General features: G+C 48.2%; 1 protein-coding gene and 1 pseudogene across 3 annotated transcripts; both read right to left on the reverse strand.

Moving 5' to 3' along the window:
• Positions 1 to 13,212, reverse strand: part of LOC128783031 (zinc finger protein 850-like) — a 129,295-nt pseudogene that overhangs the window by 70,310 nt on the left and 45,773 nt on the right.
• Positions 6,714 to 11,855, reverse strand: LOC128783071 (C-type lectin domain family 2 member E-like). Of its 3 annotated transcripts, none has more exons than XM_053933682.1 (7): positions 11,765 to 11,855; positions 8,837 to 9,016; positions 8,372 to 8,428; positions 7,894 to 7,992; positions 7,624 to 7,799; positions 7,398 to 7,501; positions 6,714 to 6,910 (listed from the first exon to the last, which is right to left on the reverse strand). In XM_053933682.1, the coding sequence occupies exons 2-7, from the start codon at positions 8,859 to 8,861 to the stop codon at positions 6,850 to 6,852; spliced, it is 522 nt and encodes a 173-aa protein (XP_053789657.1). In that variant the 5' UTR covers positions 8,862 to 9,016; positions 11,765 to 11,855; the 3' UTR covers positions 6,714 to 6,849. The 3 variants fall into 3 exon arrangements, with proteins under 3 accessions (XP_053789657.1, XP_053789655.1, XP_053789656.1); XM_053933680.1 differs by having other exon boundaries at positions 6,714 to 7,003; XM_053933681.1 differs by lacking the exon at positions 11,765 to 11,855 and adding an exon at positions 11,661 to 11,747 and having other exon boundaries at positions 6,714 to 7,003.

Below are 13,212 nucleotides of genomic sequence, written 5' to 3' on the forward strand. Positions count from 1 at the left end.
GACAAAGACCCTCTAATTAGTTAAAGTTAGAAAGTGGTGTGTTTATTATGCTGGCAGGCAGCACGGGGCGGGGGTTTGTTCCCAAAATGCGTGACTGCACCGCACAAGGATTTTTGCCCTCTTTTTATTTTCCAAAAAAATATATATTTACATAACTCTAGCACCTCCCTCCCATCCCCACTTTGTATTAAAATGAGGTTATTAGTACTTCATGCATGTGCAGTTCTTCTCTTGAATTGTGTCGGTGATCTCAAATTGGGTCAGCGGTCCCAGGGATGAAGTCAGGAAGGTCTTCATCAGGTCTCTGTGACCCACTGGCATGATCCAAGGCCCCCTGCTTCATGATGGATTAGCATAGAGTCCGGTGGTTGGCATTGTTCTATTGGTTTCAATGTGTTCCTATAATGGTTCACTTGCTCCACTTCCTTCTATAAATGAGCTCATAATATAACAATTAGCTTTAGCTTAAGCGTCTAATAATCATTAACTTATCGTTGGTGTATCTAACTTCAGTATAAATTGGTTCTAACCCTCAACTAAAATCTTAAATTTTTAAAATCATGATTCACTATCACATCTAAACCACGTGATACCAAATGGACTGTCAAACAGGGATTGGGTGGTAATGGTTTGGGAAAACTCAAATGATCCAAGGCATGTACAAAGAATCATACCTAACTGGGAAATAAGGCCAAGCTTACATCAGTGGTTTCAAGTGCTGCCTGGACAAGTCCTGAGACACCTCCGATACCCTCCTTGGGGAGGAATACTTCCACTTCAAACAGGAGGATCAGGACTGTTTCGGTCAGAAAGTTCTCATATTCTGGCCTTAGCCTGTGACTTATATAAAGAAGAGGAGGAATTACAATTTCCATCAGTGCCATACCCTGTCTGATTCATCCTAATACTGGACATGCTAGCTGGGTTATATATAAATGTTTAAATTGTGGGAAAAATTGGTATTGTAGTTCACAAAATTGACCCTCTCATTGCAGGAAGTGTTAAGTACCAAGTCTATCCCCTATCCAGACAGAACTCAAAACAACTGAAATAATAACTTTGCTTTGTGGATGGGAATTACCAGTGCCTGTTGAATGGGAGATACCCGAGGAACAGTGGGAAACCTCAGTTAAGGAGTGTCAAAAACGATTTGCCTGGAAATTAGCAAAAAGGACATCGCAAGGATATAGAGGGCAAGCCTGGGTTTGCCGCTGTACTTGCCATTGAGAAGATCATATACACCTGCTATTGTAGTGAATAAAGTTCCTGATACTCCTGGGCAGGGCCTTCCTAGTTCCCATGGCAACACTGAAACAACTATTAACTGAGTACCAATATTGAAATGTTAATTAGCTAATTGCCCTGTTTGTTTTCTCTAAACTACCTGGAGATAACTGGCCTCCCACACCCCCCCCCACCCCCCACGCTGCCATTCTGGGGCTAAAATGCAAATAAAAATCCTTGGGATCATGGGAGTATTTTTAGGGGATAAAGACACCCCTAAATCAAAAACTAAACACAGTACAGGGGTCTAGACAAATGCCCTAGCTGAGGAAGAGGGAAACACATCCCCTGATTGACTTTTACCCATCACCATCACCTAAGAAAGAATAGACTAGGTTAGGCTGTGAGAAGCAGGGAGACAGAAAGGCAGAGAGCCCTGGTGCTGTCACCAGGGAAGGAGCAGGGACAGCTGTTGTTCTGGACTTCAGCAAGAGACTCTGCACATCACGCCTCCTCATCCTCTGGCCACCAGTGTGCCACAAAGGAAAGAAGAAGGGGCAGCTGCTGCGATGGACTTCTGCACGCCTCCTTCCTTTTGGCCACCTGGGAAAGCTACAACAGTGGGGGCGAGCTCCATTTGGGCCCCCTGCCCAGCTGATCTTTTTAATAAAGAGCTGAACATTAATAAAGACATTAGCCCTGTTCATTTCAGTATGGGTAGCAACCTCATAGGCAGGGAAAGTGTGGGTATAAGCCATACCAGACCTCTGTTATTCCTTTTTCTGTCACTCATTTGTTTTCTTTTCCCTTTTGGGATACAGGCAAGCTCGTGTCACAAATGCTGCTGAAAGCATTATGTGGAAAAAAAACCAAAATTCCTTTTTTATTACACACACCCATGTCAACAGCCACTGTTATAACCCATCCAAATTAAGTATATGTAGGTAAAATGGGGAAAAATATTGAATTGCAAGAAACTTAGGAAAAAGTGGTAATAGACTGGGAATTGAATGTCCAAAAGGAGAGAGATGGATTTGTTTCACATTTGACTTTAGAGATACAGTCAAAGATTTGGTAAAACAACAATTAATAAACAAAAAGGTAAAATCAGCACAGCAATCTAACTCTGTATTGGCTCTAAATTATATGCTGAACTGTATTATAAGACTCCAAGCAGTTACAGAGATGCTAACAAACAAAGCTGCTCGGGCACTGGAATTAATATCAAGTCACCAAAGGCAAACAAAAACTGTAGTGTTTCAGAAAAGTTTGGCTTTAGACTATTTAGTCGCTAAAGAAGGGGGTGTTTGTGGAAAGTTTATAATATATCAGATTGTTGAAAATAGATGACAATAGGGATGTCATCCTGGAAAAAACAAAATATATCAGAAAAATAAACCAGGTACCAGTCCAAAATTGGGAAACAATGTTAAAAACTAGCTGGTGGGGTAAAGCATTGGGGAAGATCGGTGGAAGAAATTAGGCTTCTTCCTTTTATGTGTTACAACTGGTTTAATATTTCTTCCTTGTTTAATCCCGTTTTATTTGACTAATTACCAGCATAGTCCAAAAAATGCAAGTGGACAAGAAATATTGCTTAAGTCAAATGATTTATAAAGAATAAGAGGAGGGATTGTTATAGATACATATTATAATATTGGCTTTTTGCAAATATTAAAATTAATTTTATAAGTGTAGTGTTAAAGTAACTTGATTATAAAGATATAGTTTTTATTTCTGTTGTTAATTAAGCTTAGACATAGTAGTGCAATAGCTGATAGAAGTCTGCTTGTGTTAAAATGCCTGCTTGGATGGGATAACATCCAGTGAACACAGGATGAGGACACCTGCTACAGATCTGCCAATGATCAGCACTCACCGTCTAAAGATAATGTGGGCTGGGGCCAAAACTGAAGATGATTATTAAAAAGGACTAAAACCACAACCAATGAATATGCATGCTCTAAAAAGGTGGACCCAAGGAGGAGATATGCTAAACAGTTCTTGGAACATGTAAACTAGTTTGGGGAAAAGTTTACTATGCATAAGGGTGTATGAATATGCAACAGGCTTATGTAAGGGAAAAGGTATTTAAGGGGAATCCCCAAAAATGATAGTGTGCTCTTGGCTGAGTGCCAAGATGCACCCAGCTGTAATAACCTTTGCTCTATGGTCCTTGTCTTCTATTGTACTTTATTAAACTTTTTAAATTTTCACAGGAGAGTGAACATGTTTTTCACACACATACACAGTTTGATCCAGGGGCCCGGCAGGTAACAGTTCCACACATCTGTTAGCAACCAGTGGCAAAGCAAACCAGACTGTTTTCCTCCTGCCTGTAGCTCTGAGCAGGGACCATTAGAAGGAAAAACACAGCCCTTGTGCTGGAGCTGAGCTGGAGACTTGGTCTGCCAAGCACTATTGGGCTCCATCCAACCCATTTTCTGCTTGTCTGATTGACGATTGGACCTTGTGCAGAACACTGACAGCCTGGTCTGGCACCCAGGGAAGGAAAAGGAGCCCCTGTAGAAGCTGTACCAGGTGATGCTGCTACTGGAAACACCAAGGATGACCTCAAGAATCACAATCTCTTCCTTGACCTGACTGCTGGCGAGCTGAAGACTGACTTCAGTTCCAGCACCTTCTTCAAAGACACAGTCCACACCCAATTTGCAGGTGAGTCCACAGCCAGGGAGATGCTCCCAGATCTGGGCATGGCACGGCCTGGCTGGGCACCAAAAGTTTCCCCCTTTGCTGGGGCAGATGCAACAATTTCTTCAGTTGGCTGCCAAGCTGCTTTTTGGCAGGGCTCAGGAGGACATAATGAAATGGGAGTCAGCTCCTGGTCCTGCCAACAGCACCTGCTGCGCCCTGGGCTGGGGGGCAGACAGCCTGACCAAAGCAAAACCCCATGGGGGAGCAGAAGTGGGGACTCCAAAAGCCATACACTGGCTCCTTTCATTTGCAGGTGAGGAAGGGCTTGGGCTACTCCACTCTGCTTGTCCCTGGCTGCACAACAGCAATGTCACAGGGGTGGCTGTGAGAGGTTACAGTGTCATTCAGAGCTGCTCTGCAGCCCTCAGCTGTCATCACTGTTGTGTTGCCACTCTTTTCCCCTTGTCCCTCCAGTAGGATGAGCTCTGTGACTGCTCTTTACCTTCCCCACTCTTCCCAGCCCACCCCCCTACCTCAGTGAGATTCAGGCTGAAGCTGACTTGTCTCCTGTGGCCCAGCAGTGCCATCGCCTCTGTGGGGAGCTCCAGCCCCAGAGCCCAGTGCACAGCAGTGTGGGCCGGGCTGGAGCAGCTATGCTGCACTCCTGGCTTGGCTGTTTGTGGGAACTAAATCCCACAAACAGCCTGTGTGCAGTTCTCCCTGCAGAAGAGCTGGGCTCCTGCAGCATCCTCTGCAGCCTGGGGCAGAGGACGGTCCCAGAGCAACTGCCAGAGCTGAGATTCCTGGGCTGTGGCTCCAGGCAGCATTTGGAAGGGTTGTGTTCTCATCTCCTGAACCTTGTAGGGAGACAGAACAACCTGTTCTGCTAGGCCAGCACTGCCCCTCTGCACAGGAACACGGCTGAAGGGTTTCCCATTCCAGAGGAGTCAACTTTAAGCCTTGACAGGGCCTGGCAGGGCTGGAGCTAGATCTCACCCCTGTCTGGGACTCACTGCCCACCCATCCCCACTGCACTTCCTTATCAAGGGCCAGATGGATCTGTCTGAGCAAGGGGCTCTTGAATGTCTCTGTATCCAGGGATAGGGAACAAACAGGGAGACGGAAAATGTCACACAAAGTGTTTGCACTCTCCATCCTTTCTATACAAAAACCATCTCTGCACACCCCATGTAGAGATCTAAGACAAATCTATGGAGGGGCAGAGATTTCCCATGCACCTCTAACTCTGGCAGCACTTCCCTGATGAGAGGTGACGAGTGGATTTGCTTTCCAGCTCTGTGTACAGAGTAGCTGTCCAAGAGCTGAAGGGAGCAGCATTTAGGAACAGTTTCAAGATTTCTAGTCAGGAAAGGGAGCTGATGGCCATTCCTGGAACTTGCAGTATTCATCAGGAGGGAGGGCTGGTTATTTAGGAATAAGGAACAATGGAGACAGAAGAGTTTGGAAAAATCTCAGCTCTGCGTGGATTTGTGCAAAGAAGGGAGCAGCAGAAATCCTTTGCGTCTGGTTTTGTGGACACAAGGTCCAAGGAGCTGCGGTGGCAGAGGGTGACAGGGCTGGTGCCAGGTGAAGTCCTGTTTCATGACATCCCAGAGTGGCAGAGAACAAGGCTCCAAGCACCCACAGGCACACTGATGAAGTCTCTGTGATGCTGCACATCCTCTGGGAAAAGCTGATGTCCCACAGTCTGTTGGAAATACTTCAGGTCTAAGTTTCAAACTGCAATATTTTCACACTCGACACAGTCACGCTAGAGGTGTCTGAAAGTGGCTAAGAGCAACTAGAATCATGCTGCAATCTGCTGAGAGCAACTGGAAGTGCGTGGAAACACTGGGGGTAACTGGGATATACTGGGATATACTGGGAGAGACTGGGAACAACTGAGATCATAAAGCAACCTTAAAGGAAGTTACTGGAATAATACTGGGAGTATCTGGGAGTGACTGGAAGCATACTGGGTTATTGGGAGCAACTGGGATCATGCTGGGAACAAATGGCATCATACTGAGAGTGACTGTGCTCATACTGGAATTATACTGGGAGGGACTGGAGTCATAGTGGGAATAATCATACTGGAGGTGACTGGAATAATATTAGGGGTGAATGAGAACCTGGGACCATGTTGGGATCACAGTGGTATCATACCGGGAGTGGCTGGGATCATAGTGGGAATTACTGGGACCATATGGGGGTGACTGGGAACCATAGGGCCCATTCTGAGAGTTACCTGAGCCCTCTCTGGGTAGAATGAGGTGAACTGGCTCAGCTGGGCTCAGGATTGTTCCACCCCAGGGCCACCCTGGATCTTGCTGCTGCCTCAGCCCCACAGAGCCTAGGGACACAGGAGAGGCAGGGAACAAGGAACAGACAGAGAACATGGCATGGCCAAGGGCCACTATTCTCCAGCAGTTTGGGCTGTTGAGTACAGGCTATTGCCCTTGGGGTCCCAGAAAATGACAAGCAAAAATAATCCTAATAAAACTCCATTCCTCCACCCCTCCCTCCTTCCCAGGCTTTACTTTATTCCCCAACTCCCTCCCTCCTCCTCACCACTGGTGCAGGGAGAATGGGAGTGGTGGTTATGGTCACTTCATACTGCTGTTTCCCCAACAGGGAGAGGAGTCCTTGCCCTGCTCCAGGGTGGGGTCCCTTCCATGGGGTCAGTCCTCCATAGACTTCTCCCGTGCAACTCTTTCCCAGTTTGCCTCTTTATGACCTGCTCCAGAGTGCAGGTTTTGATTGATTTTTTTTTTTTTTTCCCCACAATTGTTGGTTTTCACTTTAGCAAATGGACTTATCTCAACTGACAAGAGTTTCAGCAAACAGATTCATTCCAATCTGCGGGTTGTTTGCCAACTAAAATTTAAACAAATACAAACAACAGAGACTCAGTACCACATTGTGTTGGGTTAACACCAGTGGTGGTGGATCTCTGTTAAGAGGGAGGTTTCAGGTGGAATTCAGGATTTCTGTATCCTCCTGGACTTCACTGCGGTGTCTCTGCAGATGGCTGCAGATGGAGAATTTAGTCTCAGAGCACCTGTCACTGCTGATCCTGTGGGAGTTCGTGTAGGCGCAGTGGCCATTGCCCTGGATGTCAAACCTGGATCAACAGCAAAGTTAGAACTTATGGGACACAGCTGGGATGGGAGGGATTCCCATTTCCAGAGAGATTGGGAATCCCTCCCTGCAGAAGCAGGGACCAACCTTTCCAGCAAAGTCCCCATGAAGAACCCAAACTACCCCAGCTTCCACTCCTCAATGGTTTTCATGTTCTTGGTCCCAGGGGATTCATCCAGGGATGCCCCCAGGCCCTCATCAGCATCTGCATCCCACAAATCCAGGGGTTGTGTCTGAATGCTTTGGCACAACCAGGGAAAGTAGTGTTTGATTGCTCCCACCTCAACAGATCTATATCTACTTCTGCTTCCTGCATCCAGCCCCCTGCCCCAGCTCAGCCCAGGCCATAGTTTTGTTCTCCAGAAGATGGGACGTACAGGGCATTGAAGAGGGAACCATTGAGCCATTTCCAAGGTCCTGAACCTTCCCTCCAGAGACCAACCCAGTACTCCATGAAGTTCCCATAGCGCAGGAGGAAATGCTGGAAGTGGAAAGCAAGGATCACAGGTACCTCCATGCTATTCTCTTCAGGCAATTTCCTGCAATTTCCAAATCTGCTCTTCAAAGGCTGTTCCATACTGCCTCCTCAGGGCTTTCTCTTACCAGCTCTTCCTTGGTGTCGATGGTGGCTAGGTGGGCTTGGCGGGAGAGGCAGGAGTGCTGACTCCCTTCCCAGTCCACTTCCTCCTCCAGAAAGTAAAAGCACTTGTTCCCGAAGCCAATCCCACTCTCCAGGCAGCTGGGCAGGGCGGGAGCCGGGCAGGGTGGGTGTTTCTTGGCTGAAAACAAGCACAACATGCCCAAGTGACTCATGCTGGGGGGCTTCTCCAGGAAGGAGACTTTTGGGTGGTTCCTGCACCCTCAGACACTCACCTGCCAGCGTGATGATGGCGACAGTAAGAAGCAGCACCACGGCAAGCACAGTGACTGTAATGGTCACCTTTCTGTCATTGGTGCATCTGCGGCTGAAATCTTGGGACAAACCACGTGGGAAGGGCATGAAGAGCACCCCCTGTTCTCCCAGCTCTCACATTTCCCTTATGGGTCACTTCAACACCTTCCAACACAGCCCCAAAACACATTGGAGGCTCCCAGTGGGGCACAAGCTCAGTCCAGGGGGTATCCCAGTGCTATCATCGGCTTCCAAGGATTTCTGAGTCTGCCCAACCTCCCTGCATCGCCTCTATGCCCCCCTCTACCACGAAATGGGCACCATCCCCCAGACCCTCAGCTTGCAAACACTTTGACATTTCTTACTCCTCCTCCCACAACACCTTTGACCATTTTAGCTTCTCCCAACACACTGAGCCATATCTTGAAACAACATCCCCATAACCAAACTGGGGCTTACTGGTCCTTCCCTCTGCTCTCTGCTGCAGCAGCTCCATCATAGCAGCCGAGTCTCCACCTGTGCAAACAAAGTGAATTCCAGCTCACACTCAGAAGTGGGGAGTGGTAAAGTCCTGATTTGGGATATTTTCCTCCTAGGAGAGTCAGGCACCATTGTTCCTTTGACAGGTTTATATTTGCAGCAGGAAGGAAAACACAATTTCAACTTTCAAAAAACCAGGACTTGCTTGTGTTTTTCAACTCTGCTTCAACCTCAGCCAACTCCTGCTGGCTGTGGGTGTCCTGAAAAGGTGTTGTCTCGAGGACCTACACAAGTACAGAGGGGTTTTCAGGCCCAGCTCCCACTCCAGGCCACCCAGGGCACCCCAGAAGGTGCTGGATGGCCCCACTTGAGCCAACCTTGATTCTCCACCCTGCACAGGATAGCTTGGTGAAGTTCCTGGGGCAGGGGATGGTGCCTCTGTACCTTCTTCAAAAGGGACTTCTGCCATTCCCAGCACCACAGAGGGGACAGGGGCACCCTCCAGGGATAAGAGTGTTCCTCAGCTCCTCCTGCCACGAAGTGATCTTGGACAACACCCCAGGCTCACAGGGCCCAACCAGGTTCTGCTCCCTCCTAGGGCTTTACTAGGATACTCCTGTGATCCTAAAACAAAAACACAAAAAGCTGATAATCCTCCCAACTTCCTGGGTAGTCACAGCTCTCCTCAGCAAAGCAAAGCTGGTCCCACAGGAACAATCTGTTGAATATTTATAAGGAAAAAAAAAATCAGAGAAACAGAACAAGGGTTGACTGACACAGACTGGAAATACCTGTGGGTGCTGCTGTCAAGTCACTGGTAACTGAAAAGAGTTTCTATATTTATTACAACTATATAAATCACTCACATCAATGCCCAGCAGATGTTTTTGTCATCACTGTAAATTAAATTATTACCAGGCCCTGCACATGGTACTTCCCCCAGGTAAATATTTTCCATATGAGAACGACCTGCCTGTGTCTACAAAGGTAAGACATCCAAAAGGATGGGTTTTCCCCTCCAAATGCTTGAATTTTGGTTTAATTGATGTGGTGTTTTGTTACTGTCTCCAACCCCCCAATTCCTCCTGCTCCAGGCTGCAGCTTGGGGCATTTTGGGGTGAAAAACTGGTGGGGGAGGAAGAGGTGGGAAAAGGGGATGGAGGCACAGAGATTTCTCTCCCTCCAAGCTTTTCCTCTCATTTCTTCTCTCCCAGATTTCTTGAATCCCACCCACTCATACACCTGTTTTGCATCAAAGCAGCTGCTTCAGGAAATTCTGCAGAGTGGGGAGGCATCAGCTCACAAACCCTCTCCCAGGGGTACCTCTGGCCCCTTCACCCACAGGCCACAAGTGCCATGGATGATTTAGGGGTAATGGAACCTACCAACCAGCCTTCCCCATGCAGAGCCATTTCCCACTCCTGGGCACAGCCTCTGCTCCACAGAAAGGCTCCAACTCCCTTCCAGAACAAGATTTTAAATAAACTCTCTCTGGGCTTGGAAGCAAAAGAATGATGCAGGTTTTTCCTCTCCTCCCCCATACCTGCAAAGGGGCAAGAGGGAACAGAGCTGGGGAGGGCAGAAGTGGTGCTGGGGCCAGGGGTCTCTCCCCTGCAGCAGTGCAGGGACACACCTGTGTCTCCTCAGGGTGGCTTTGCTCACGTGAGGTTGCATCAAAGGGTGTGAGGGCCCCCAAATACTAACCCACCACAAAGGCACTGCTGCAAGAGCTAGAAGGGGCTAGAAGAAAAACCCAACAAAATCTCTGAAAACCGCTTACAAGGCAGCAAAAACTAGAACTCACCTAAAAAACACATCCAGACACTCAAACCAACCCCATGGTGGCAAAAGTTTCAGTAAAACCAGCTGTAAAGTAATGAGTTCGGGGTTTTATTCCCCTCTCTCTTTAATTTGCTACATTTATTTAATCAGTTGGTTATTTCAATCACCCTGAAGATGAGGCTATGATCTGGGTGTTCAGCTCCATCCCATCCATGGCATCTTTCCAGCCAGTGCCAACTCAACCAGTCCTGAGTTTTACAGAGAAGCTTCTTTTCCAGAACTCACCCTCACAGCCAAGCTCATGGAGACTGAACCAAATCCCTGGGGCTGTGTAAGTATGAGCTCATGGAGAGTGAAAACAGATTCCTGAGGCTGCTTAAGTATCATCACACACTGGGAATGAGGGCAAAGAGTTCACAGTCACAGTCTGAGCACTTGGCTGTGCTCCAGCAGTTTGGGCTGTTGTGCCCAGCATGTTGCCCTATGGCTCCCAGGAAAGGCAAAGGGGTGGAGAATACCCTCCAGAAACTCTTGTTTGCTTTAAGCTTTATGTTTAACATTTCCAGTGTGCCACATGTAATGGTTTGAGTCTGGCTGAGTGCCTGATGCAACCAAGGCTGCTCTGGGCAGTGCCTTTCTGCCCCAGACAGGACAGAGAACACCCAAAGAAAGGTTCTTGTTTGGACCAGGACAGAGAGAGGGCATTCCCCTGGCACTGCCATGAGCACGACAAAGCTGGCTTGGGGGAAATTACTTGAATTTATATCCAGTCAAACCACAACAAAAGAATGAGAATTCAACCACATCCTAGTAAAACTCATTTCCCTCACCTCTCCCTCTTTCCCAAGGCTTCATTTTATCCCCAGTTCCCTCCCAGTGATGCAAGAGAACCAAATGGAGATAATGGTAATTTCATGCTGCTCCATATCCCCCTGGATCAATTAAAAAAAACCCTTCCCAGGAGTTCCCCCTAGCTGGTCTCCCTCCTTTGGAATTCTGGGGTCCCCATGGACCCTGATGATCTCCCCTCTTTGGAGTCCAGCTTAGCGATCCTGGGGGGGTTCCAGGTTTTCTTTTCCCTTGATTCTGCTTCAGCTCCCAGGTCATCCCAGGGTTGCCCTCTTCAGGCTCCCCTCACTCCAGGCACTTGGGGCTCCTCCCTCTCCCTGCTACCCCTTTCAGGGTCGGGCATCCTGACCTTCCCTCATCTCTGTTTTCCCCCACCCCGCCAGGCTCCTGGGGGTCCTCCAACTCTGCTATCACCCCCTCTCTACCTTCCCCATTCCGAGGGTCCCATGTTACACTCCCCTGGTTCTCCCGGGGATTCCCAGAACTGATGTCTTGCCCTGCCAGTACTGGGCGATCGCGACATGGACCCCCCCAAAATGTCCCCACAAGGGGCATTCGAGGCTCATCTCTGGAGTTCTGCAAGTTTCAAACACACCCCCATCCCCCAATAAAACCTGCCAGGGAAATGCAAAGATACCTCGGACTTCATTCCGGAACCTGCAAACTCCAAACACCCCGCCAAAAAAATCCCTGCCACATACCCCCTAATATATTTGGGTCAAACTGCCCCTCCCCAGTCACCTGAGGGATGTAGGGGGTGCAATGCTCTTGGGGCGGCGGGGGTGGCGGATACAGCGAGCAGTATCCCTCCCCACTTCTCCTTCTGCTCCTTTTCATGCTCCTCCTCTTCCTACTCCTCCCCCTTCTCTCTCTCTCCTCTTCCTCCCGATTTTTTCCCATCCTTTCTGCCCCACAGCGCCATAGCACTGGCTGATGTGTTGGGGGGAACCCCACCAGGAATAAACGCGGGGGGAATTCCCTCAGTGCGCATCTTCACCCTCATTCCCCACCCTGAGCCCAGGGATTCACTCCAGGGCTTAAGTGTTGAGAGATAAGGGTGGACACCCATGGAACTGCCCTTCTTCCTTTACAGCTTCACCTTTTCCCTCCCTCTTCACTTCCTTTTCCATCGTTCCCCCTAATCCATTGACCTCTCCAAACTCAATTTGTGTGTCCCATCCCCCTCCCGCTCTGTTCAGAGATCCCAAGTCCCTCTTTTCTCCCTTTCCCATCGTCCCCATCCCCTGAGTTCTCAACCCACCTCCCCTGTGCTTGGTTTTGGGAATCCCAGCCCCTTCCTGTTCAGTTTGGGCATCTCACCTCCCCTTTTGCTCAGCTGGGAGTCTCAAGCTCTCTTCCCCCCTCTTTCCCCCTCCCATACCCCTTTCTCACCCCATGGGATGGGCAGGCTCCCAGCACCACCAGTGCCACCAATACAGCACCCAGCCTCCCAACACACCCCATCCCCAAAGCTGGGTAGGTGCTAACACCCCAAAGCAACTCGGCTGTGCTGTGGGGTGGTACTGATAAATAACACAGAGAATAGAAATTCTCAGTTCCCCTAAAGTTGCGGAATAGAGCTTAAAGACTAACTAGCAAATAAGATAAAAGAACGTTAAAGTATTTACACAGGATGATAAACATAAGTGGAACCAGTGGAGAAACAGATAGAAAGGACTACAGGGCAGGTTTTTTTTGCTAGTCATGTTTTTTTTGCAAGTCAGTAACAAAGAAGCAACAGCACACGCTCACAGAAAAAGTTCAATGCAAGGTCACCTTTTATATTGAAGCATTCAGTGAATATGACCACAAAAGACCCCTTTAGCTGACCCTTCAGGACCATACAAGGCCTTCTAGGAGGAGGATGCATGCCAAATAGTTCTAGGAAAGTGATTTTTATGTATTAAGATAAGAAACATGTTTTAATGCATATGTATTATTGTGATGGTATGAATGCCTTGTTGTAAAGTCTCAAGACACAGAGTGAATAAAGAATATCCTCCTCTGTGCCCTGCACAGATAAAGACTGCATGCTTTCTGATGCTTCAAATTGTGTTAGAAAGTTTATTTCGGCCAATTTCGGTATCAGGGGATCCCAGCCTCCTCTTTTGGCGCCTCCTCTTCCTTTTCCCATCATCCCCCCAGTCCTCAATCCCCCTCACCCGTGATTGGTTATTTTTGGCGTCCCA

This window comes from Vidua chalybeata, unplaced genomic scaffold (assembly GCF_026979565.1).
Source record: "Vidua chalybeata isolate OUT-0048 unplaced genomic scaffold, bVidCha1 merged haplotype W_reject_10, whole genome shotgun sequence".
Taxonomy (NCBI): Eukaryota; Metazoa; Chordata; class Aves; order Passeriformes; family Viduidae; genus Vidua; species Vidua chalybeata.

Coding starts and splice junctions, on each gene's coding strand:
- LOC128783071 (XM_053933680.1), bottom strand. CDS start 8,861: ATGGCAGAAGTCCCTTTTGAAGAAG. Junction 7,800..7,893: donor CGCCATCATCACGCTGGCAG/GTGAGTGTCTGA, acceptor GCTTGTTTTCAG/CCAAGAAACACCCACCCTGC. Junction 7,004..7,397: donor GGTTCCCTCTTCAATGCCCT/GTACGTCCCATC, acceptor CTGTTGATCCAG/GTTTGACATCCAGGGCAATG.